This window comes from Chlamydotis macqueenii, chromosome 17 (genome assembly GCF_036417535.1).
Source record: "Chlamydotis macqueenii isolate bChlMac1 chromosome 17, bChlMac1.mat, whole genome shotgun sequence".
Taxonomy (NCBI): domain Eukaryota; kingdom Metazoa; phylum Chordata; class Aves; order Otidiformes; family Otididae; genus Chlamydotis; species Chlamydotis macqueenii.
The window spans coordinates 10,815,655-10,842,520 of record NC_141572.1 but is presented as its reverse complement, the minus strand read 5'-3'; the positions used below and the strand labels follow the sequence as shown (position 1 = coordinate 10,842,520).

Sequence of the window (26,866 nt, the reverse complement as noted above, 5' to 3'; positions counted from 1 at the left end):
CAGGGACAAAATGGGGCTGGATGTTAAAGAAGCCTGGCCGATGCATTGATTTTGTCACAGTGTTTACATAGGCCAAATTCTAATGGCCCTTTCTCAGAATTCTATGCAATGTTAGATGAGACAAAAGCCCTGACTGTCCGTTTCCCTGTTATTCCCCTCCCTGTTCTAGCTAAGCACCTGCAAGGGAGAAATTAGCATTGACAGATCCTGAGATACTGCTGAGCCTGACTCAGGCTAATCCCGTTTGGAGGGAGTAGATGCTGAGTAAGGACTTCAGGATCTGGTTGGAGAGCTTTGAGAGCTGGGTCAAGAGAAGATCACTTGTATGGGGTGCAGCGTTATGGCTGCAGGACTGTCACTGGGAGCAAAGGGAAGGACAAGAAGTGCCTGGCTGGAGCAATGGGTAAAGGTATCAATGGAGGGTTGCACGGTGGCCTTTCCTCGCCGCCTGGCGACTGGACAGGCTGTCTTAGATCTGTGCTTCTGCCTGGTCTGTTCTGTGACTGCTGTTGAAAGGAGAAAGAGCAATAGCAGGGTTTGTAACCAAAGGATCATTTTAATAGCAGAGTGGCTTTGTGTGGCTGAATTGTCTCACACCTTGTCTCCAAGGGTCAGGAGAAGGAAACATAATCTGCAGTTTACACTTAGGCGGGGATGAGACTGTGCATTGTTCTGAGGCAGTGGGAGAACCAGGGCAAGCAAGCAGTTTGGAGGATGGCACTGTTACCAGGATACCTTCTCCTCTGTGTGTGACTTGAAAATATCCCGCTACAGATCAGATCCTCTTAACAGACAAAACAGTTGTGGGAGCAGTTCAGCTGTCTCTCCTCTGTGTGCTTTACAACTGGAAACACTACAATAGCATGAATAATAGGAGCTAATGAGAAACACAGCAATGCTCCGCTTGGTTTTACTGAAGGAGAATGGTTGGCTGGCACCTCTTTGTAGACCAAGAGATAATCCTGCCCTATCTATGTGTGCACTTTCAAAGCACACATGGCACTGAGTGGGTGTATTTTTACAGCTAAGACAGTCACCAAGACTTGCTGCATGTAGGAGGAGGAGGAAACAGCAGGAGTTTGCTTGGGACTCTGTCAGAGACTGTGTCCTCTGGTCCTATGCAGCCCTAGGAGGGACTGAGCAAGCCAGTGCAAGACATGGGGGATACCAGCCTACAGGAGTGTCCCCTCCTTCCCTTTCCTCTTTGTTGTGGTGGCAAAGGGCACCTGAAAACTCTACAGGGAGGTAGATCAGCTCATGAGCTTTTCAGGTGGACAGAGTGGGAACTGCAGGGCCTCTCACAGCAACCACAAGCCGTGGTTTTGCAGCTTGGTAAGAGGATTCCTCCACCCCATCCCAGTGGATTAGCACCCCACCCCTCAGAAAGATGTTAACTTGCTTCTAAGCTGAACACAGGTTGGTGCTGCCAACTCCAGCTAGCTGGGTGCAGCATGGTGAGTTGGAGTTTTACCAAAAATCTCTCCTAAGATGAGAAATAGAAAAAATAGACAGCAATCAGAGATCCTCTCGTTATTCACTCAAATTTTGTGCTGTAAACACATCTCCTTATTGTCATCCCAGTGTCCAGTAATGGGAACATTCCCAGCTCCTGGCCTTTCAGGCAAGTAAGGAGAGCTCATGTCAGTGCCAGGAACAGAAGAGGGACTGTACTGGATCAGACCGCTGGTCTCTCTGCCCTGGGATCCTGAATTAGCAGTGGTTAACAGAGAGTGCCTAGCGAGGAGCATAAGAACAGGGGGATGCGTGTTGGTGTGTTCCTGAATACTCTCCTCACCAGCAGCCATCTGTAGTTCAGGAACTTCTAGAGGTGGGGATCTCTGCATTTAATAGTCCTTTATGGGTTTTTCCTAAACCTTTTTGAGTCTGAGCAAATTTTGGGCATCCACAGCATCCTATGGCGGTGAGTTACACTGTTCAACTGTGTATTGTGTAAAGAAATATTTACTTTGTTCTGAATCTGTCACTGTTTTCTTTTGATGCTTTGTAGCTTAAATATTGGAAGAGACAGCAGGCAGTCATTCCCTATTCATTTTCTCTAAGCCACTTTTGAATGATAAACCTCTGCTATGTCCCCTCTCAGGTTTTTGTTTCCCAGGCTGAAGAGTCTTGTTCTTGTATAGAAGCCATTTCAGACCTTAGACCGTGCTGAACTAGCTCCCTGCCCCTTCTGTAGTCTGCTGTAGCTTCTAGTGAACTGGCACAACAGCTGTAGGGATGCAGATGCACCCTGGAGCTACCTAATAGCACAGTGAGGTTTGTAGTTTTGCTCTGTTTGCCTCCTAGAACTCACTTTGCTTTTTTGGATTGCTTTTGAGCCATGGGCTGATGCTTTCACTGAGTGCTCCTGGCTTGCTTTTGCCATCGCATAGCATACTTAGCCTCTCGTGACTCAGTTTGCCTGCCAGTATACTGGGGAGGGGATAGTAATTGCTCACTCCTTACAAATTTACACTGGTGACCATGCTCAGAGGTTGCCAAGGCCTCCCATTTTCCTATGGTCTCATCTCTATAGGGTCTGTGGCATATGCAGCACACGGCTGGGAGATCAGGCTGACATGCTGTGGGTGGGAAGGTTGTGGCTTCCTCCCTGACACAACTGGAGGGTTGCCTTCAGTTTGCACTGTATAATGTGCTCCTGCCCTGTTGGGTAGCGCTCAGCACCACAGCACTCCCTGCAGAGACTGCAGAGCTGGATGGCTGCAGCCAGAGCGCGTGCCACTGCCCTTTTCCTTCAAATACCCCCTGGTGCTCACTGTATGACTGCAATTCCAATTGCCCCTGCCTGGGAGGAACCAGGCACGCACATGTGCACCCGCACACTCACTGAGGCTCTTCTGATTTGTATGCTGGTGAAGCTGGATCCGAATGACAATCCTAATTATGGTTGCCTTGTATATGATGAAGGTTACATTTTTGACTGTTGTTGCTGGGCTGGAAGTGTAATTGATTAATTCAGCACTTAAGAAGGGAAAAAGATCAAGGCGGTGGTGAGGCTGTGCTGTCAGATGCTGCATTGACTGCCTCACACTTTCACAGCTTCAGCTTTTGTTTGCCTGCAAACCAGCTTGTCTGAGCTCCCAAGTTGTTATTTCTCATGGCTCTGAGCTTGTTGGCACTCCCTCAAAGCCAAGCCTCCTGCAGGGAAGGGAGCTGTAGTCCTGGAGAGATCCATGCAGAAAGCTAGTCCAGGCTCCGGGTTTAATTCCGTTATATCTGGGTGCAAATGCACTTGCTGTTTGGCCATGATGTGTTCAAGAGGGGAGCATCACAGCCCAAACACCTGTAAACTCCTGACTGAACAAAGCAGCACAGACCTGGAGAAGGTCCACCTGCTCATGACAGCACAGTTTCAGGAAAGAAATCTCCTTAACACTTGTGCAGAGGACATGGAGATGGGGAGATAAAAGATGAATGCAGCATCAGCTGGACTGTGGTCTTCAGGAGTTCCTGCAGCATCAGTGCTGGCAGTAGCAACTGCATACACACAGGCACTGCTGAGACTCTACACTTGATGGAGAAATGGTAGCAATAGTCCCTGTAATATTAATTAGGTCTTAAGTATTTTGTTTCTTGCAGCTGAGGCTCTCTTTGCAGCCCATGAGGCCCCTTGGTGATGTTCTGGGTTTGAGGCATGCACCTGTGCAGTGATGGGTTTTAAAAACAACAGAGTTCTGCTAAGTAATTATGGACACTGGTTTGCTCATTATTGGGCAAATTAATCAAGTTCTAACAAGGCCCATAAAAGCAGATTTGTTGGCCTGTATATTGCCTGCACAGAGAATCTTGTGATCTTGTGGTCACAGTTAAATTGGACAACATTGCTGCAATCACAGAGAAGGTCACCAGTCCGCTCCAGTGATGCGTGGCATTAACTCGACTTCTTAGCACAGGAGAATTTTGAGCTTCCACTACCTTCATGATGAATTAACTAGACATCTGATGTATATGGAGGATTTCTGTTACCTCCATTCTAGGAGCATGCTGCACCCATTTCATTAGATGAATTTTATCTTGATTAAATTAAGCCAGACTGTGAAGCTGGCTATTGTGAGGTTTGGGGACACAGTCTTGTGCTGAGATGCTGCCGCAGCTGTGGTGCCTGGCAGAAAGACAGAGCAAGCAGCTCTGAAAGCACCACCAGCACCACTCGTCACAGCTCTGGAAGTGTTTGGGCCAGCCAGGCTCTGCACAAAGGCCATACCCATCCTTTCCTGTCCCACTCGGGAAGCATATCATGCATGCCCAGTGTGGGGTATCTCTTCCAGCCCTGTGTGGGTTTTCAGAGGGAGGTGGTGGGAAGCCTTGACTCTTCTCGTGTTCTGCTCCAGGCTCGCACTTCCCCACTTTTTCCCTCTACCTTCTCCACTTCTCCATTGTTGCCTGGCCCTGCACGTGCTTTCCAGACATCTTTTCTGTCCTCCCCAGCTCTCTGCTTTCCCCTGGCAGACCGACAGGAAGCCCTACAGAAAGGGAAGGGAGAGTCACTGGGACCAGCAGGAGGACTTTCGAGGGAACAGCACAAGGTCCCCTTTGTAACACCTTGTCAGCCTGTAAAGGAGGGTAGTAAAGTAAAAAAAAAAAAAAAAAGCAGAGCAAATGCAATTAATGAAGCAAAAGCTGGGAAGTAGCACCTCCGGAGGCAGTGTGTGGTCCCAGGGCCTGCTTTGCTGTTCATCCACCTGCCTTTGGGACATAGCAGGGGCTGTTTGGCTGCTGACGCTTTTACAAGACTGATGGGAGGTGTAGGGGAAGGCCCTGGGACCTCTCTCCTCTCTGGGCATTACCTTACATTAGAGAGGCTGAGCTAAGACAGGAGAAACAGATGAGGAAAGCCCTACAAGGATTTAAAATGTGCCTTGCCATGGGGCTCTCACATTTCCAGCCTTTGAGAGGCAGAAACATCTGATCTTCTAACATGTTCCTCTGGGATCTCTTTTTTTTTTTTGTGTGTGTGCCTCATAAAAATATTTCTAAAGAGCTTTTAGAAAACCTGGCTTAGAAGGGACCTCCACAGCTTAAGGCTATGGGCTAGGGTTACAGGTTCATAAAAGAATTAAACCATCTTAAGCCCATACAGGAGAGCCTGAAGGCAGTGCTTGGTGCTGGTAAGCTTCTTTTGGAGTTTGAAACCACTAAGTGCGCAGATTATATTGGCTCTAAGCTTCTTAGCAGCAGTGCAAAACCGCAGAGAGCAACCGCAGGCCTCCAGGGGAGTGTGTGGACAAGGTGCTGGAGGCCAGACAGCGGAGGTGCGATCTGAGCAGGCACAGCGCGTGAAAATGCTGGCGGCTGGCTTGAGTGGTGTCTGCGTGGGAAGCTCAATGCTCACGCCATCACTGGCTCTGGCAGTGAAGCGAGTCCTGCCATCAGGATGACACAAAAGATGTCTGCCTGCTGAGGAGGATAACATCACTGACTAAGACTTTCATGTTCTCCAGGAACTCAGCACTTTTTTAAAAACTTTTAAAAACTTGTTTAGAGTTTGTGGCAGGCCTGGAAAAGTGACTAGCTGTTTTTATTTCTTTCCAGCTTGACTAGTTTGTCTCCATCTGTATCCAAAGATAAAAAGCCATCTCTCAGCCAAAAAACCACAAGTACTTAAAGAGTAGTAGAAGAGTATAAGCAGCAGGCCTTGAAGCGGCAATTGGAGCACAAAAGCCTTCTCTGAAGCATTTCCTCCTCTGCCCAGGAAGCTTTCAGAGCCGAGTTGTTACACGCCAGTGACTCAGCATTTAGACGTAGATGGGTGGTCAGAAGCAGGTGTCTCTGTCGGTGAAAGCCCAATGTTGAAGGGACTTCTCTGGCTGTTCTGTACTGCTCAGCCAGCCTCTGGAGGCTGGACTGGAGCTGCCTCTGGAGCATGAGTCTCCCTCCAGCTTGTGACCTGGTCACCAGTGTAATCCGCTCCAGCCTTTCAAAGACAGGGCAGGGCAGTGCCATGAGCAGACAAACAAGAAAGGGTAGTGCTGCCCACCTTGATCTTTTCCAGAAGGCTGCAGCATAGCAGACTTTTTCTGGGAGCAAACAGGCTTTTCCTAGGAGTCTTGTCTGTGCCATTAATACCTGGCACCAGAGAGCTTTGGCCTTTGCCAGGTTCAGGTTTGGATAATACCCGTGTGTGCCACTTCTGTCTTGTGCACAAAGTTGCTGCCCGCCTCGGTGCCGTCCTTGTGCGCACTGTCTCTCATGTGGTGCTATATGGATGAAGCCTTTCCAGACAGGCCGTCAGAGCCTATGATCTTCACCAGCTGTATTAACTGTCTTAACCTTTGAAGTAAAGTGAATTTCTAATGTCAGAACAGCAGAGACCAATGTACAACCTTCCACCTTCCCCTACTTTTTTTTTTCCTCAGCATAAAAAATGCTTTGGCCTTTTCTGTGCTTACCGCACCAGTTTTGTGTGGCGTAGCCCATGTTTGCCTCATCGCGTCAGTCCACACAGTTCACTTGTAAGGAATTTCATCCACGCCTTAAAGAAATTGAGGAAGATGAGGGTGGGAAGGCTCCGGGGCACAGGTCCTACCTCAGTGATTGCAGGCAGCAGTGCTCTAAAAGGAAGAAAACCAGAGGGAAAAGAGTGAGCTGCTTTAGAGGAACTACCTTGTGAAAGATGCTTTTAAGAGCCGGGACAAAGTTCCTCCCTCCTTTGCACCGTCATCCCACAGGGCAAAAGAAAGGTGGCGAGATGCCGTTCCTCAAACCCATCTTTAACGCAGAGGGACCACTGATGGGGTGCCTGGCCCCCAGCATCCCTCCCTGCACTCCCTGGTGCCGGGTGGTATTTATTATCCTGTAGGCTGATGCCCAAGGTGCAGCCTCATGGTGAAACAGGACAGTGGAGCCCAGGGAGGATTTCTCCGCTGTTTTTGATGCAGTTTGAGCCAAATGTAAGGCTGCTCCGTGAACAAGGTGTTGAGGTGCCCGAGGCAGTGAGCCTGTGCTTGGTGAGGAATCGCAGGTCATGTCCAGGAGGTAGGGGCATGGTTGCAGGATTCTCCGGCTGGACAGGACAGGATGGGACGCTGAGGGGACGCAGCAGGGCAGTGGCAAAGGGGGTACCCCATAGAGGGGAACCCCCGTGGGATGCTACGGCTTGGCAGCACATCCCTCATGGCAGCCACCTTCTTTGGACAACTGACAGCCCCCCTTGCCCCAAAACGCCACAGATCGCAGGCAGGCTACCTTTGAATTTCTTCCCGTCTGTGCCATCTAGTGCCCAGCACAAGAACTGGGACTGACCCAGCCTCTCACCCACAGGGGAACAGCCGGGCTGCTCTGGAGAAGAGGCTCTCCTCTCCCTGGGCCAGGCAGGGATGTGCTGGGAGGACCCCTGAGATGCCGCACCGCCTGCGTGGAAAATCCCACTTAGCTCCAGGTAGGACCGCAGCGCGCAGGTGTGTCTGTGGGGCGGGTGGAGCAGGGAGAGCGGCTCTGTTCGGAGGCTGGAGGTGAGATGAGGCTGGGTGACCCTCCACTGCCAGAGGCTCCAGGTAGGGAGAGGAAGGTTTGGAGCTTTCAGGAGTCAGTGGCATGCTCTGTGCTCTGACACCACACACGTGTTTTAAGGGATGAAAATACTGGCCTCTGACCGGAATTCTCCTGTTTGGATAGATTTCAGTGCTGTGTCAAAGGGAGCTACAGTTAGATTTACTTAAGTGATTGCCCTAGACTGTAAACCACTTTGTTTTTCAATGTAAGTATAGGTTGTTGGGCGTAATCTTTGTGTTACGCTGTTTCTTAGGTAAGTTCCTTGTGCCAATTTATTACTTTTCAGAAAGCTTCTGTAGCTGTAGCTTGATTTGCCAGCTTTGATTCTTAACTCTGCCTCTGTCCTCTTTATCCTTTTCAAAGAAATACTTTTCCTCTTTACAGACCCAGTTTCATTTATAAGCTCTAAATAAGAGGGGATGAATCAGCAGCTAACAAATTCTTGCTGCATTTTTTTTTCACAAATCTGTATAAGAGATTTAATGGTGGTGAAAAGAACTGCTAACTTAAACCCATCAGTATATACCTGTCCTTCATACTGATTTATCATAGCCAGGCGTTACATATTTCTCTATATCAAATTTCATCTGTTTCACTGATGTTTTCAAGTTTTCCACAAGCTCTCTGAATTTTTCCTGATGTCCTTTGCTAGCTCCATATATTATCTTCTGCCATTTCATTACTGGGCCAGAAGTAAATATATTGAACATGCTGCCTGTAGCATCCGTAAGGCGCTCCACTCAGCTTTTTCCACTTGAAGTTTTGATCATTCGTTCTTTGCTCGTAACTTGTATTGGATTAAAAATTGTTATCTGATCTGTTATTTGGTATCTGCTTCTCAGAACTTATTAGCGGCTTCAGGGAGTTAGTAGTAAAATTGTTCAAGGAGCGGATGAACATATTCTTGTCCTCGGGATCACATCCAGGAGTGTGTGAGCTCTGCTCCTCTTTGCTTGTGAACTGTATCTGCTGGTTTGCTCCCTGTGAAGCTCTGCATGTTTGCCTTCACAGACACCTCATACTGTTTCTGAAATGTAAATTTTCTTTTTTTTTTTCTTGGTACTTAAGTAAGCCTGATTGCATAGGAAGTCTCAGTAGCCTTTTTAAATGTGAAAAGGTAGAATTGCCTCTTAGCATCTGATAGATAACTGTCTGTAATGATGGCTCAGTGGTTTTGGAGCTGGCATGCTCAGGGCTCTCTTGGGGCTGCTATTGATCTTGGCATGTTACTGCTTTTGAAGGGACTGATCTTTGAAACTGGGGCTCCAGGAAGTCATTTAAGGATGTGTTTGCATCCTGCTGTGCACTGGAACTCTGAGGATTTCAGTGGGAAGGAAACTCATCCTCAAACAAACGCAGTGTTTATCTCCCTTCCCTAATTAGCACTCCATCTTCCTGGAGGTGGTGTTCTCCAAACCATCCCCTGGGCAGCAGGAGGCCAATGCTGGTGTCAAGCCCCCACTTGCCCAAAGCTGAATTGGTCCCAGCTGTGCTCTGGAGAGCTCTATTTCTGAGGCGCCTGAGCTCAGGGCAGGTGTTTTGCTGCGCTGCCCACCCTACTGTTTGCACATCTGTGGTGGTTCTTCTCCTCAGACTGCGTGGTTCAGAGGTAAGGTTGGTTCTCCAGCAAGCTCCCAGCTTCTCACAGGTCTGTAAGCTCCTTTGTTGCTGTCTCTCAGCTGTTTGGGACTTATAGTCTCTAGGGCTTCATGCCTTCCCCTATGTAATTCAGTTCCAAGTCTGTTAGTGTACTGCAGTGTACACAGGGTTTAAAGGGTTTGTGTGAGACGGGTGCCAGCAAGTCCTTTCTGTGGTTTGTCCCCAGAGCCCCTTAATTAACAGGAAAGCCCCAAATCTCTGTTTTACATGCGAGGAAATGGAGGCTTAGATGGGCAATGTGATTTATTGCAATCATTTAGCAGCAGAAACAAGAGTAAACCCCTTTTCCCTCCCTAATCCTCAGTGCTGTAACCCCAAGGCTGCGTGTTTCCTTTCACCCAGCCCCTGCCTGTGCAGTGGAGTCAATGCGGGTGCCCAGCTGCGACCTGGGGAGCTTTGGTTGCAGGGGACTACTTTCCTTGTGCTGAGGAGGTGCTTGGCCTTACATCCATCATCATCCATGGCGACGCAGCACTGGCTGTGCCTGGGTATCACGGGGGTCGCGGCCTGGGCAGGGCTGAGCGCATCACGGTGGCTGAGCCTGGCTCAGGCTGGCCCATCTGGTTAGAGCGGTGCAGGGAAGAGGTGGTGTGACAGCTGGGCTCCCGGCTCCCCAAATGTGCGTCCCAGCTTTAATTACAGGGACACTGCTGCCTGGCTGTAATTAGCAGGTGAGAAACTCTGAGTGCGATTTTAATAAGCTGAGAGTAATGCAATTTGTCTTTTCTATAAGGGATGCTTTGCAAACAAAAACTGTAATTAAAAAGCACACACACAGGGCAAACAGTGACTGTGCGGTGTGTGCATTACTGCTGTACGTGCAGTGCGTCTGGCACACGGCCTGACCTGGCACAGGTCCCCCTTTGGGCCAGTCTCCATAGTGGGGTTCCTAGGAGACCAGCATGAAAAAACTGCAGGATTTGGCTCAATTGTGGGTTTTACAAAAGGCTTTTCTTCATTTTTGCAGCTCCCCTTTGATAGAATGTTGTTCCTTGATAAGGATGAGTCTCCTGGGTGTCATCCTCCCCATTGCTTTTCATTCCTGTCCCCATTGTGTTTCTATGCCGTTCCCTACAAGCCCAAATTAGCTCAGGCTGGTGGGGTCTCTGTGGCGGAGGCCAGCGAGGCAGCCGGGGTGGCGTGGGGGGAGGCAGGAAGCTCTTTCAAGAGCAGCCAGCGTTTCTGGTAGTCTCAGATCTGAACAGCCGAACCGAGCTCTGGGCTCTGCCTCTCTCCCCTGCTTCTTCCTGCTCTCTTAAAAAAAAAAAGTAAGAAAAAAAAAAAAAAGTCTCTTTTATCTAGTCTCTTGTCTCTGTACAGGCCTGTCCTGCCCTGCTGGAGTTCAAAGCTGATTTCTGGCCATGGGAGCTCCCATGGGGGAGCAGCCCTGTGGAGTCTCAAAGGTCTGTTTCTCCCAAACCCCTATTATACAGCAGGACTGACCTCACCAGTAAATTGTCCCTTTTCCCCGGTGCTGTGAACCAACTGTGTAGGGGACAAGGGGGGAAGCGGAGGCACAACAGGTATGAGAAAGTGGTTATACCATCTCCCCAGGCATCAGAGGGCCAGAGTCAGGGATGTATGCCTGACATCTGGGGGAAGGGGGAGAGTGGGAATATTGCCCAGCCTGTGGGAAGCCCCTTTGCCTCTGTCTGCAGGGAAAGGTGAGGGACTGTCCCTGGGGAGGCCACTTGCTCCTGTGCAAATGTCCATTTGTGCCTGATGGCACTAGCTGCTGTGGCTCCCGTAATATAGGGGGTCCTCTTGACCCGTAGGAGACACTTTGATCTTGGGGAGTACAGAGCCAGAGAAATGCTTGTGATTTCCCATCTGTTGCCATTTCTCCCTGCCTGGGAGCAGTGGTCAGGGGTCCCAGGTTGATAAGGGGGAGTTAAAAGCAGCTTGCTCACTGATATCCCTTTGTGCTGTGCCATGCAGGTGTGACTGGCCTACTGCCAGCTCTGCCAGCTGGAAAAACGAACAAAGCCTTCCCCAGAGATCAGGTTAAAATGTGGTAAAGGGACCTGTGATTCCCACTGGCAGTGGAGATGGCAGCAGAGGTGGGCTCAGCAGATGGGAAAAACATCCAGCATGTGCCCAATCCCACAGAGAGGCTGTGGAGCAAACGCAGAGCAGCTTATCCCTGCGGGATGGAGAGCAAGAGCTGATGGAGCCAAGCTCATGTGCAGACTTGGTCGCTGAGCAGCGTTGCATGTCCATCTTCTGCAGCATGCATGCTCCTCCCAAAGCCATGGCCAGCGGGTCTTCCTGGGAGCTATACTGGTACAGCCTGTACCTCTCTGCCTCCAGCCCAACTGGCCCATTCACAATTTCCAAGATAGATTGCAAGTGCTTTGAGGCAGAGGCTCGTGATTCTGGTATCTCAAAAGCAATGGCCATCTTGGGTGCTTTTGCAGCAGCAAAATAAACAAGCCTAAAGAATGCCAGGCAGGAGGCCAGATAAACCAGACAGGGACTCTTCTCCCATCGAGGGCTTTGGGATCTGTACTTGAGATGTGAGTCTTGTTCTGATAGCAGGTTGCCTCTCTCAGGATTGGAGACCTGTTGGTGTTTGAGCACTTAGCCTTTCCACAGTCCTATGTTATGCTCTGCCCAGAGGAGGAGGTGCTGCAAGCATCAAACCTGCCAGGTTTCTGCACTCAGATGCAGAGGCCATTCAAGAGATCAAGAGATGCTCCTGCCTCTGTGGTCATCTTTTGTATGGACTTTGTGACCACCATCCTGGGAAAGCATGGGATCATCCAGTGATTTGCACGTATGCACTTGGGCTGATGGAAGATGAACATACTTGACTGCTGTGCTGAAGTGTGGGCTGTGACAGGAGCCTGCCTCATTGTACGATAGTGTCCATCTCACGTATGGGCTATGGCTCAAGGATGTTGTCACCAAGATTAAATCTGTACTGTGCGTTTCCCTCTTAAGGTCAATGCTGTTGGGTTGCAAATGGCCACACAGAGATGAACTGTATTACCCAAGTTGTAACTGAACTAACTGTGAGCCACTGCAGTGTGCAGTGGTGGAAGTGGGTACCAACAGGCCTGGGGATGTGGGTTGACAACTGGAGATAACAGATGTGGGGATGGCTGCACTTCTTCTTGCCTCTGCTGCTTTGCCCCATCCCTCTCTGAGAGGTTGCAGCCCTGACCCTACTATAGGGCAGGAGCTGCTAAGTGCTCTGATTGAAAACTTGCCATACTAAGGTAACTCAGGACTGATGTTGGCTTACCAGAATGTGCTGAATTTTATGCTGAGAGTTTCATTTGTTGCTCTGAGAGCAGTAGAGCTGATTCTGCAGAAAAAACTGCTAAGAAAGGGACAAGAAGTTGTGAGGTTTCCTGAGAAGCACGGCTTTCCTGACGTGAAGTTTGGATGGGCTGCACACAGAGGCCTCTGTGGGGCTGAGCCTCAGGTCAATTTTTGTTCATGTCCAGGAATAACTTCTGAGCCTCACATCTCAGAGTCCCACTGATTCGTAGGCAGAATGGAAAAAAAAAGAAGAAAAAGATTTGTGGAGTTCTGTATAGTGGACCATGTCTCTTTCTGGAAAAAGTCCTTGTTCCTCTAGATTTAGTGCCGTCTTGCTTTGGTTGGACTTTAACAGCAATTAGTGACTCAACAACTTTCTATAATAATCGACAAGTTTTCCATTAAGTGGCAAACACATTGAACTTCTCCCCAGCTCCTCTGCTGCAATCCAATCTGCTGTCATTTTTCACACGGAGATGGAGCTACCTTCATGTTTTATTAATCTCCTGTTTACAGTGGGGGAGAAACATGAAAAACAGTGAAAGCTACAGCCCACGGAGCTCCAGGCACTGTGCAATTAGATCAGTGTCAGCCTCTGCACTTGTCACTTCCCACTGCGTCTGGATTTACTGTATACATCAGACACATGATAGGGAAGAGAGGTGATGTCTAGCAACATGCTTGAAGGAATCTAAGGGGAAGGTTCCTTATTCCAGCCTGGGCACTGACCTGCTCTGAAGCCCTGGGCAAGATTGTCTCTGTTGCCCTGTCTCTAAAATGAGGATATGAATGTTTTTCTTATGTTGGCCTGCAAGGCTCCCCGGCCCTTATAGTAGCTTGAAAATGCTGTTAAGTAGTAAATATTTCTATTGTGATGATGATAAGGATTTGTGAATCTGGACAGGTTATGGAGTTTGGGAATCTTCTGGTAGATGCGGCAAGTACTGGAGGCTGTCATTTGGTAGGCGGCTTTACACAGCCTACCCTGTGTCTCTCCCTCTCTCACCGTGAGTATCAGTGGAGAAATAGGGGAAGGGACCTATTAGGACTCCACTTCTCCTATTTGTGCTTACAATTTGGCTAGAGCTCGCTCTGCCACCCCAGGCTGTCTCCAAACTACTCTGTAAAAGACATGCTGTGCCTTGAGCAAATTGGGAGCTTTCTTTGTGATGGATAGGGTCTGCTGCAGTTGTAGTTGTACTGAAAAAAACCCTGCCAGGGGTGCAGATTTCTTCTCTGGATAAGGATATCGGAACAATTCAGTGTTAATTGTTTCTGGTTTGATCCCAACAGCTCCAAAGCCAGATGCCCTCCAAAGCAACAGAACAAGAGGGAGTAGTTTACTGAGATTGTGTTTATGTAATTTGCAGGGGAGCACAGATATAGTGGGCCAATCTTACACATGTAAGAGATCCTAGATCTGAAAAAAGATCTGTTACGCAACCTTCCTAGCCATTCGAAGAAGAGGATCTAACTTAAGATATGTATCTGCTTTTGAGTCCCTTGACACTACCAAAGCAGGACCATTCCTTAGGGTAAATGAGATTTGGACCACGACATGCTTGAGCACTCCTTACAGCGTTTTAAATAGGTCACTTGGGCTGGCACAGTGTTACATGAAAAGGATAGGCGAGATCGCTGTCTGAAAAATAACCTGGGAAGGGGAAAGGTAAGATTGTTCTCCAGTCCAGTTCACTACGCGTTGCACAAGCAGCTCCACTTGCAAGCGTCATTCCCACATCTCTCTTCCCCACCCAAACCTAAGAACTAGCCATGGAGGTTCCTGCCAGTGCAGGATTTTATTTCTGTGAACTGGTGGCATGCATTTGGCTGCTGTTGCATGATCCTGCAGATCTTAGTGTCATTGCTAGTAGGTGACAGTAACTCTGAATTCTACTTTGTGAAAGCCTGGGCTGGCTCCTACTTTTTCCAGTTGCCTCAGCCGAGAAGACACAAACACCTTCTGTTAGACTTGGCATCTCCTTTGTACAGCTATCCCAGACAAACTCAACTAATAATTTATAAGCTCTGAATCAGTCAAACCTTGTCCTAACGCATGACATAGCTTTTCCTGGTCAAACAAGCCCTTCAGTGAAAGATCAACAAAACTGTAATGAAGGAAGTTGAAAATGAATTATTTTCCCTTTGGAGAGTAATGGTACATCCTTGAGAGATTTCCTCTCCATTCACAGGCTACAAGACTTCCTCTGATGGAGAAGGGCAGGATGTGCCTCTCTAGAGCTTCCCAGGTTACTGGTCAGGACACCACCTTTTACAGGATACACATTCCTTCTCTGCAGAGCTCCCAGCCCCTATGGCCGTGGAGCTGGGCAGTGCTCCAGCATCAGCTAACTTTGAAGGGTGCAGGAATGGGATTTTCTCTAAGAGGGTGGGTATGGGGGCATCAGTGCTCTAATGCAGAGAGTGTCCTTTTGTCAGGGCTTGTGCCACAGGCAAAAGCAGCAACTGGCAGAGTATTATTTGATGCATGAAGGAAAGAAACAACTTTGCCAGGACAGACTCGCTTAGCAATTCTTCAGGGATGGGGAGGGAGAAGGATGGCATGCCTTTACTGCTCAAAGATAAGACTTCATTACGTCACCCTCCCTTTCTGACCACTCCCATATATAAAGTCTTGCTGCCACTCAGCTCTGTGTGACCAATCTTGCTTTTGAAATCCCTGCTTCTGGGGACTCTTGAAGAATAAGAAGCAAGAGCTTGAGGCAGAAGCACCTTCTTTTGGTGTCGCTAGCAGAAGGTGAACTGCACCCAGGAAGAACAGAGCTTTTAAAGTGGTGAGTAAACAGTGTAATTTTTATCTTATAATCTCCTTATTTTGGTTGGATTGGGGTGTGAAATAGAGGAGTTGGTTTTTTTCCCTTTATTACATACCTTTCCAGCTCTTTAATCGTACTTTATTAAAGTGTACCTTTGTTTCACAAGCCTTCAGGCTCAGGTTTGAAGAGCAAGTGTTTCTCTTTTATTATAGGGATTGCCAGGTCTTGATCTACTGTGTTGACTTTGGATTCTCTCAATTAATGAAGGCCAGGTCACAGACAGCACAGTTGCTGTCCAGACAACCTGAACAGCCGCTGATTCACTACGTAGGGAAGCTACTTAACACTGCGGCTTGACAGAGTCACCAGTGCAGGAACTGATGGTTTCAAGAGGAATTGGGTTTTCTAACAGAGGCTGAGATCAGAGAAAGGAGCTGTGAGTCTAGTAACCTGGGATCTCAATCAGGTCACTGGGCAAGCTATTTCACCCCTGCATGGCCCATCCAACGCTTGAACATACCCTATCTACCACCCAGCTTGGTGTTGGTCCTCGCTCCTTTTGGGTTGAAAAGGTCTGTGGAAAGGTTGGTATGTAGGATCATAAGACTGAGTTACAATTTGACCCTAGTCACAATTTGACCCATGCATGACATGGCATGCTGATAAGAGAAGTGCTGCTTTAGCAATCTGATAGAGGAAAGATTCTGAAAACTTCCAGAAAAGTCAGAGCTATACAAACATTGGAAGGCAGATTTTGTGGGGTCCTGAAGATGAGAAATTCTTACTTAAGTCAATGTCTTCCTAGCAAGTAGTCCTCTTCAGAGAAAGCTGCTTCTAAGGAGTAGGCTGAAGTCCATAGATATTGCGTACCTCTTCTTTCCACATAATTTGGTGCTTCTAAGTGGTAACTTGGAAAATGCAGACCCTGTTGGGATGGGAGGTCAAGCAACTGGCAGGTTTCTTACCTGGCAGTAATGAGGAAGGCCAGGAGGCAGGTGCAGAGCCAGAAGAGCTGCAGGGACAGTGGGATGATGCTGGGGGTGTCTTCCAGAAGCAGAATGGAAGGGCAATGCTGTGGAGAGAACAGAGCTCCTGATGCAGAGCAGGGAGAGCCCTCAGCAGAGCACATGTCAGGGCATTAGTAGTGTATGGGGAATGGCCCTCCCCTACATGTGCTTGGAAAACTGAGACCTGCTCCTGCTCTTGGCTCTTTCTTATGCTATAGTATCTCCATCTCATGCTGATTACTAAAGCCGAATCCAACAGATCTGGTTACCTCTCTAGTGGAAGAGATACAACATCCCCCACTGAAAATCCTCTCAGTCCCCATATAGCTGTTTTGTTTGTGCTGAAGCCCTTCTAACACGTCAAAGGTGGGCTCTCTGGGACCAGGGCTCATCTCTCTAATCCAGCACAAGGTCCCAGTCCTTGGCTGCATTTCCTGATCCAGCTGTCCTCAAGCAGGAGCCAGACCATGGCTATTCCAGGAGAGACAAAGTTATTCAAACCAGCTCCATGGCAATTAAGACACTCATCTATCTGTAGAGTCTTCATGCAAAAGCAGGTGAATTTTTTTTTTCAGTTGGAAACTGAGTTCTTTTCCAAGTTCTGTTGAAGTCTGTGGAAAGCTCTTCTGTGAATGTAGTCTTGAATTCATTTATTATCTTTGGAATCTAGGTTTTTTGTTTGGTTTAATTTATCCTGTCCAGATGCTCTACAGTCTATAAAATAAATAGTTACCTGCTATGGCAATAACACTAAATAAACACTTCTGCAGAGCACCAAGAAAGTCCAAACTTCATCTGTGATCTGGGACCTTCAATATGCATGTGAAGGATAAGTCCAACTGTAGCAATCAAGCTAAACTGAATAAAGCCTCTAGCCTTGACAGCCGGTGTCATTGTTTTTTCCCCTTTAGATTACCCCTTTCCTACTCTTTAGTCTTTTTTTGTTTTTTTTTTTGTCCTCCTATCTGACTCCTTCCTTCCCTCCATCAGTTTAGGTTTTCTTCTTTCCCTCTCTCTTCATTTTGTAGCACTCTCCCCTCTTTTATTCAAGGATGGTGAGACTTGGGGGAAGCTGTGTGGGACTGTGTTGCTGAGCTGATTGCTGGCTGCTGCGGAGAAGGGCTGGTCTGTTAGCTGCAAGAACAGAATCCCTTTGGTGGCCTGGCAGAAAGGCTTTGCAAAGATGAAAGGGCTTCATAAAGCTGTTAAATAAATTGGTACAGATTGGTGTAGGTTTTGGAAACTGTAGAGCTTGACATAAAATTTATGTCTAAAGACCGAGTCTGGATAGCAGAAAGATATTAAACTGAGGAAAAGTTATAAAAGAGGACAGACCTTGAACAGAAGACAGTCACCCTTTTCTGGAAGGGAGGAGTGGAATGTTTGCATTTATTGTCAGAATTGGTCCTTGTTATTGTTATCATGCTCACTTTGGCATACTGAGTTATTACAGAAAGGCATTTGAACAGAGAACAGGAAATACGGGTTAACATCCTCTATTATCAAAATAAAGAAAATGCTCTTACACAACAGAATTGCACTTGTAACTGTTACTTCTTAATGCATACGTCCTCTTGTCTGGCAGAACAAGATGACACAAGATGTAGAGAGAGCCTTTCAAGGAAAGCTCGGGAAACAGCTTTTTGCACTGACCTTTCTTATAACCTAAGCTGTATAATCTACTTATCAATATACTTGTCAGAATGCATTTTAGTATCTTATACCACCGTCTAATCATCATCTCCTTTAGATTTCTCTCTTCTGCATCTGGAATGTCATTAGGATTATAACAACTTCACAAGAATCAGGGATCCCATTGGGATCATATCGATTTTATTAATATGCCAGCGGCATGAATCCTTGATGTTAGAAAAGTACAGCCTCAAAAGGCTTGATCAAACTTTTCCCCTTTAAATACATCCTAGTGGTCTTTGTCAAAGGGAAATCGCTATTTCTTCTGCACAGCAATCAACAACGCCTCCGACCTTGTCAGCTGTCACACCGCAACACTGTCCGGGTAACTCTACTTCAGCTCGCTGTGTGGGTAGTAGAATATAACCAGAACCGGGCTGTGTGGCTGGCAAGAAGGGTTAATAAACCTCTCCATTTACCAGTTATCTTTCATTTGGCTACCTTTGCTCCAGGGAGGAGCTGTGGAGGATTATGAGAAACCAGACTTCATTAAATGAGAGCGTGTGCACTGAGTGGGTGCCTCCACTTTGAGCAGGCGCGTTGTAGTGGAAGCAGCTTTCATGGGAGGGGAAGGAGGTGCTTTGGCTGTGGACAAACATCTGCTTATTTAGTTTCAGCTCTGAAAATCAGCTGTTGTGTCCCTGCTCTTAGTCAATTTGACCTATTGCATGCTAGGCAACTTTTCCAGTTCCTAAAGTACCTTTTCTCTTAAGAGTTTCCCCTACTAACTTGTTTTCCCAGGCTTCTTCAGCTGTGATCTCTTTTTTGCATCAGTATTTCTTACGTGGTGTTTAACTTAAATTAGGACTGCCTGCTACCAGCTGATACTTTACTAGTTCCCCTAAATGTGGAAGACTAGACCAAGGGGTCAAAAAGGAAAGGAAACTGTTATTCAGTGGGGAAAAAGCTTTACATGCTTATTAACATCTCTGTGTTACTGGGCACTCAAGATACTATTTGATGCTTATGGTCAGGTACTATTGGATTGCAACATTGCTCTGTTAGAGGGGAAAGACTTCCTCATGATAAAAATAGCTAGCCTGCAAAATGAGGACATCTTGTAACAACTGATAATGCATTAGTTAAAAAATTAGGAAGTTGAGACCTTGGATCACATGTTCTGCCATAAAAAGGAGTCTGAACAGTAGATGTGATTGCATGATCTGTGTTGTGTGAGTCATTGCTGGTGTTGCTTCATGAAATTCCTATACAAAAAATCAATAGTGGATGGGGGAAGAAGCAAAAAGGAAAACTACCCAGAAGTGCCTTCAGGTTGCCTGATGCTTTTCAGTATCAGCAAGTTCTATTACAAGAGCTGTGAAGGCGTTGCTTCATACGCTGATGGATGCACTCCTTTAGAAGGAACAAATGGAGATTGTTCCTCATGTTTCAATGTAATAGTGCATGCTAATTTTTGGAGAATGCTACAGGTGACCATGCCTTGAGTATCACAAATGCAAAGAGGTGACAAGCCCTGCAGGAGGTACTTTTTTCTTTTTTTATAATGGGTTGAGATGTTGAGATTAACAAGGCAGCAATGCACCTGCATTAAACATCGTATTACTGTTTGAGGTGCAGCTTTGCTGCTTGAAACGTGCAAGGCTGAGTTATAACAGGACCATCTTTTATATTAATGTCTAGACAGAGATACTTGACGGTTCCCAAAGACTATGTACAAGTGAGATGAGGTAGTTGTGCGTAGTGCAACCTGTACTTAGCAGACTATCCACCTGTCAGAACCAGAGACACTACACCAACTAGAGAGTGGGTGTAATTTGTTTTTTTTTTTCCCCTTTAGATTCCCCCTTTCCTACTCTTCAATCTTTTTTGTCCTCCTATCTGACTCTTTCACATTCCCTTTTCCTCTGTTTTTCCCTTCCACCAGTGTAGGTTTTCTTCTTTCCCCCTCTCTTTATTTCATAGCACTCTCCCCTCTTTTATTCCGGGATGGTGAGATTGAAATATGAAACTTCAGGTTTCATAACTTTATCTGATCCCTTTCTCAACTCTGCTTGTGCATAAGTGAAAGAGCAGCTTGCTGAGAAGCATCCAACTTGTTGCAGCTCTGTGCTGGTAGGAATATGCCGCAGATGAGACTGCATTGCCCTTGTAGAGGGACATAGGGATTTGTCAATTTTTGGTGGCTCACTCTTATAAAACTTGCCTTTCAGCAGTGGAGAAGGAAAGTAACAGTTGGATAATTATGATTTAGAACAGGGGTTCCTGTTAAGGATAGAAGCAATGCACTTCACTCATAAGAGAGAAGCAACAATATATTTTATTGATAAAAACTCGCGATTTAACAAAGTTTGATAGTAAATGATAAATGTAACAGTGGTTTAACAAGATTTGATGGCAAAGTACACTGGATTACTTACTGCAGAGAGGACAGGGTCAGACAAAACTGTCAGGGAGAGCCTCCCATTGAGTCATGAGATTCAGAAAGGACCCGCTTGCTTTCTAAACTCCTTCTCAGAGAGGAGTCTAGGTGTGGCTGGATCTAATCCTCGTTCCAGGCTTGACCAATGGTTTGTGTCTAAAGGATTATATGTGCACATATAATCCTTTATATCACTTAGCTAAGATTTCAAAGTTTAGCATGCTGTTAGTCACTTACTGAGGATCTGTTGCGGCAAGGCATCTCTCAGCCTCGAGGAGTAACCTTGAGAGCCGTCCCTACCCGAGGGGAGATCTTGATGGGCAGCCCACTGCTGTGCAGGAGAGCTCAGAGGGCTCTTAGGCTGCTCACCATTTATGGAGTAAGATAATTGACTCATAGCTGTATTTGCACACTGGCTGTAGATGTTAGTTTCTCCCAAATTCTACTTGAGTTGGCCATTAACTGGCACTGTGGTTAGGGAGTGCATAGCCATCTTTTGGCTATTGTGGTGTTATCTGTCTCCCCTGAATCCACTCTGAGTGAGATGCAGCCATCATGACCAGACACATCTATCACTGGTTATCACTTGAGCTGGCTTGTGGGAAAAGTGGTTGGGTTGGGAGGAAGCACACAGTCACGGCTTCTTACGGCTAGCAGCCTTTGCATGTCACGTGGCACCCTCTGAGACAGATGTGGTGACAGAGAGACACTCTTCTGACCTAGACCTACTTCAAGGACATAGTTTTATAGTTCTAAAGTTCCTGTTAAGCATAAAACCTGGTACTGTCACACCTATGCGGTGAGTAAATTAAGAAAAGGGTTCAGTTCAGTAGACCGCATCTTAAATTCCCATGTAAAATATTCATCATTTAATATTAAAAGTGTGACAGACTGAAAGTGCCGTTCAGTTTGTTTGGGGCGTAGAGCAGATACCTTTCCACACTGGCTGCTTTTTCAGAGGACAGTTGTTTTGGAACAGCTCCTGTCACAATCTTTTCTGTGGAGCATCATGTGTCTCACATTGATATGTTAGATACAGTGAGGACAGGATGTGTTACTAATTGAATATGGCCTGGAATCTGAATGTGTACTTCAGACTGGCTGGTAGAACCAGAAGATACATCAAATCCCTTCTGAGCCTGCAGAATATTTTCTGTGCCAGTACCTGCTTTCCAGAAAGCTGATATTCTTGCCCAAGATCTCTTGGACAATAGCAATATAACTGAAAGGACCTGCCCTCTTGGTGAAACGTCTTAAAGAAGTATTTGAAAGTCCTGTTTGAAAGACAGACACATGCTAAATCCCTTCCAAACAAGGCTGGAATGCTCATGTTTTATAATAACTGATTTTACCAAATGTAAATGTTAAACAACTCCATTTTGTTGACATTATAGAAAAGAAGATGTATTTTGAAGCAGAGGAGATATGGCTTATGTTCCCAAAAACTTTTCGTCTTGAAGCTAGGCCAAACTTTGTTAATGAGTCATTGTAGTAGAGCTACCATCCTCCTGAAGTAGGTAAAGATCCAGTGTATCAAAGGTTGGAGTGGAGCACAGGGACTGGTCAAGTTTGAAATTGAGACATTAACCATTGACTGATCCTGGTAGGTCAGAAGATAGCACCTGGCAGTGCTGACTGGCATCTAGGCAGAGTTTGCTTCACTCTGCCTTTGCAGGACAGCATCCGGCTAAAAATCAGGCTTAGGACATGTGGGCTTGAATCCTTGCTGTGCTGAAGTTTCAGGGAAGCTGTGATTTGCCTGTGCTGTATTCTGGATGAGCATTCAGCTCTCGTGTTCAAAGCTGGATCTGAGGTTTCTAGCAAGCTGTGGACCACAGCAGTGGCATAAGCTTTGGTCCTTAGAGTCCAAAGACAGTTCGTGCAGCTCATTACCTTGAGTCTGGGTTGCTACTGGGGTTTATGCTACGCTATTGAACAGCAGTTGAGCTGCATCTGTGCTTCTACACTTGGAACAAGCAGACATGTAGGATTGTTGCTTAAAAGCTTCAGTGAGGTTTAGTGATGGAGGGCAGGTTTCTTCATCCCTACCTTCATGCTCTGCCATCTTTCCTGCCAGAGGGTGCTGCTCTGGGAGCAGGGGTGGCAGAACAAGCATTGCAGCTGGAGTATTAATCCAAGATAAACCCAATGACGATGTAAAGTAGTGTGTAGCCATGATTGCTGAAGAACAGATATGCGAGCTGATCGGGTGCCCTTGCATTGCAGGCAGTCTCTCACGATTGGCAGAGGGGTTTTTCCCACCAAATCACAGCTGAATCTGTCAGGGTGTCTGGGTTTAAGCTGCAAGGTACGTGCACACTTAAAATCCAGAATCTCTTTGAACCACAAAGGTGCCAGTTCGTTAGGCAAGAGGGGTGTGAGTGTGCATGACAACGTGGAGATAGGAGCACTTCTTAAGATGACCATGTATTTGCTCAGTTGCTTAATCAGAACTTAAGAGCTAGTGATGAGTTGTGGGAAGACTCACATTTGCACCATGTAGTAACCAAATCCAAGAACAGAGAATGATTCTGCTGGTGATACGCAACCTTTGTGGATTCTAAAATATGCATTTTAAAAGGTGTGGGTTCTTGACTCTTCACCTAGTCAATGATTGCATATGCATTCCTCTGGCACTGTGAATTCAAACGTAATGAGTATCAATGGGTTAATTTCTGTGAGCAGAGCAGTACAAATATCACATAGTACGGTATGCTTCAGGGAGCTTTTAACAGAAGGTAAGTGGTTACTGCTACAAGGGTATATTGTCCCTAGAAAGGAGTTCACTGCTTCAGAAAGGATATTCAAAGGATATCAGTAGATAAAGATCTGCACTAAAGGACAAGACGGACTTGCAAATACTTTCAAGAGGTAAGGGAGAAATAGAAATTACCTTCATTAAGCCATTGCCCTCGGCCTGGAAGTGCTATGTGGGATTTCATATTCAACAGAATATGGGCCAATGTCGCTGTTTTAATATATCACATGAAAGTTTGCCAGAAGAGAATGATAGGACCTGATTAGTCAGTCTGAATAAGCTGAGGTCTAATAAACAACTTCTAGTTTAATGGCAGAAGTGCATCTGAAAATATCTTTTGCAATAGTTGGGAGAATAGAATTATTTTAATGAAGCATTTTGATTTTAAATTGGGAGTCAATGTAACAGTGATGTTCTGCGTGAGTTTATAAAACTTTAATGACTTGCATTTTTGAGATTAAGTTTGCCAGTTCTGGAATTTCAGGAGGCGTCCAACTAAAAAATGCTGTGAAAACCATGTGAAACGGGGTATTCTGCATTTATTCCACCTTTCTGCCTTTTTTTTTTTCACTTCATAGTTTATGCTGAAGCATCTTAAAGTGAAAAAAAATGTTGGTTTTGTTGCTAACATTTCTGCAGGAAACATGGAAGTTTTTTGGGGGAAAAAAGTTCCTTCAAGAGGAAACTATTGTCTCTTTCTCAGTAAACTCAGAGTTTACATTGGATAGAATACTATGTGCCATCAGGCTTCAGAAAACCTAATGCCTGTGGAGGAGTGGCAAATCCTGATTACAATAGCTCTTTTTGTGAACAGCATACCTGAAAGACAGCTGGAACAGCCGGCTTTATTCTGGGACTTCTTGCTCGGTTCTGTTCGGTGTTAATTATCTCTGGCTTGACATCATAGTAGGGACCACTGATCTGCGCTGAGGCCTTCTTAAAATTGATCTTTATGCACATGAGCCCCCAATTTCAGGCTTAACAAAGAGGGTGCTAAAGGCTTTTAAGCTTAAGGCTGCACCTGAGGGGAAGGAGGAAGCAAGTCACCCAGCGCAGGCCAGCTGAACAGGAACTAACATGGAGGTGTGAGCTATGAGGAAGGCTTTTAACCGAGCTGAACGGAGTTACTGTGTTTCTCCAGGGATTGCTCTTGCCCTGTGCTCCAGGCAGGACCAGTCTCTAGATCTGAATTTGGAAGCCTCTTTGGGCTTCTTCATGGCTTGGCTGAACTCAGCTTTAATTCCCTTGTCACTGGTGGAGGTGAAGACTGCATAAGACTTCAACTTAAATATCTCATGATGGATAAGTACAAGAACTTCATGGTTTTAAGTTCCAGCTTAATACCAGAACATATCTCCTGTCTAATTGTGTGACCTAGAATTAACTAGACTTAAAATACCTGCTCGTTTTGAATTCCAGATACTTCAATATTTGAGTCACTTTTCTACAGAAGTCTGTGTGAGACTTGAATTGGGAGTTACTTCCTTAGATACAAAAGGTGGTTATTAATAACTTGTTTAAACTCTCTAGAAGGCGTCATGTGGACAAGGTAGAAATAGTTATGGAAAAGATGCCTGCTAGTCACCATGAAGACCAGTACCTGATAGAGGTTCTGCCTGCCTGTGCGGTTGGCAGCAGAACCAGAGTCCTGACCAGAGGCATCCTGGTGACTGCTACTGTAAGTCATAGCAAAAGACCTGAGGGGAAAAAATATTTAGCGCACAAACTTGTAGATCAGAATCTCAAATGGCTAAAGCTCACGTCTTATTGCAATAATTGCAGGGCAAGGCTGTGTGGGGAGGCTTGTATGGGACCAGAGCTTTGTGTGTGAGTAAAAGACAGAAGGCACAGGGAAACAAACCCTTTTCTTTTGGGACTGTTCACAAAAGGAGAGTGCTCGCTCAGGAAGTTTATGTCCTGCCTTGCAAAGCTGCAGACGAGCAGGTGTGAACATATCAAAGTTACAAAGTTTTCTGCCATTTGTGCTAACACAAACCTGTTAGAAATATTGCATCTAAGTCATTCCAGTTCAGCCCAAGAGTAAAGGTATGTTGAGCCTGCACCAGCTCACTCGCCGCTATTTTGGGACTATTTGAGGTGAGATGCAGAGACCTCCTCGCAATGGGAGAGCTCTGGCCTGGTAGACAGCAAGCAATTTCGATGTTAAAACTCTGTAATCTTTACACAGTCCTTGTTGTGTAAGGCGTTTATCCCCTGGCCTTTGGATAATTACGGCATATGTTAGCCTGCCAGAACCTAAGAACGGTAAATCGTGTAGTGAAGGAGTGGCTGAGGGGGAATGGGCAACCTAAGCTCTGGATTTGGCATGTGGGGAAGGCATAACATGCCTGGAAGGCATAGCAACTGCTGTTAGTAGGAAAGGGGCAAAGACCCGACTTAGTTAGCCAGAGTCATACTAAATCTTACTGAACCGCTAGCAAACAGGGGTATAAGCAACGTAGAGAATGGATAACTTGGAACAGCAAACAAGTCTTGCAAATTTCTCTGACTTTGGATGTGGAAGGAAGAGCTGAACTCATGAGGAAGAGCCAAGGATACTCACTGTGTACTTTCTGTTCTGGTTTTGTCCTCATTTTCTTCAGTGCAAGCTCTCTTGGAGCAGATAACCCCAGCTAATTAGCTGCTCAGAGGCCAATGACCCTGGATATTCTTGCAGATGAAAGCAAAAGGCTTTCATCACCAGAGGCTCAGCCCAGATACCACAGTGCAGTGCACTGATGCCACAATGCAGTGCAGGAGCAGTGCTCAGCAATCAGTGTCTCTTCTTCATGGCAGGGTGCCTGTTCCTGCCCGCAGCGGTGCGTGTCTTATCCTCGCCCCGGAGGCTGGCGATGGGCCGGGAGCTGCGCCGGAGGCATATGAAGTGGGCTGGAGGACACTTTTCAAGGTCTGTGCACTTACCGGGCAGTTGGGCGCTCAGTGTGGAGCTCTTCTGGGTCTAGGAGATGCTCACGAGTGTCCTCCGAATCCAGAGAGGATGTGAAAGATGAGAGCAGAGATACCATCTAAGGCTTCCCCCTCTCCTCTCCTGTTCTCAGAACAACTTGTCTGACAAGGCAGTAAATCTTTACAGGAGCCTGACAGGGAGGCAGGCAGTTGTGGAGAGCTGCACAGCCCCAGCCAGGAGCCTACGGGTTAACACACCAGCTTCGGGGCTTGATTCACCCCAGGCTTGCAGGACAGCCCAGCACAGAGCAGCCTTCAGATGGAACAAAGTACCTTCTGCCTAGCTGGGGCGCAGATAAAAGATCCCATGGCATTTCTTGTGAAGCCTGGAGGAGACTGCCAGTGCTGAAGCTGAACTCCCTCTGCCAACAAACAAAACTGTCTTTAAACCCTGAGGCTGTGTGTGAGCTATTGTTGGGGACATAATGGCCTCTCTGTTTTCCTGCACAGTTATTGCTCTGCAAACACGCCATTGGTCTCTTTTAAAAGTAGTTGAGTGTAAATCAAGTTCTAGAACCTGGAAAGAGGTTTCATCCATTTACCTTTTACTGCCCTGGGTTGACATTTGTTTACAGAACAGCAGATAGAGTAGATTTACACCCTGGTTTAAGCAGCTTTACTTGGAGATAGACACCTTTAGTACTCCGACAGAGACCCCCAGATGCAGGGCTTGGATAGCAAATGTATATGTCCGAATTTAAATAACAGCAGTAGGGTTGAGGTTGAGGGGGCAGTGCTTGCAAATCTCCTCCCTCTGAGAAAAGTTGTGGTTTGGCTGGCCTGGCCTGTTTCCTGTAGTCAGCTCCATGCTGGCACACTCACTGCTCCCTCATCCGTGTGCTGCTGCTCT

At 46.6% G+C, this 26,866-nt stretch overlaps 1 protein-coding gene across 2 annotated transcripts in view; it reads left to right on the top strand.

Moving 5' to 3' along the window:
- The window catches only part of GGT1 (gamma-glutamyltransferase 1), a 60,160-nt gene that overhangs the window by 20,481 nt on the left and 12,813 nt on the right, over positions 1-26,866 (top strand). The window contains exons 4-5 of one of the 2 annotated variants that reach the window (XM_086761694.1): positions 7,279-7,396; positions 25,846-25,957. In XM_086761694.1, the coding sequence (XP_086617820.1) occupies positions 7,357-7,396; positions 25,846-25,957 (152 nt within the window). In that variant the 5' untranslated portion in view covers positions 7,279-7,356. Of the gene's footprint in view, positions 1-7,274; positions 7,397-25,845; positions 25,958-26,866 lie in introns of those variants that run through there. The other variant, XM_086761695.1, reaches the window with a different exon arrangement.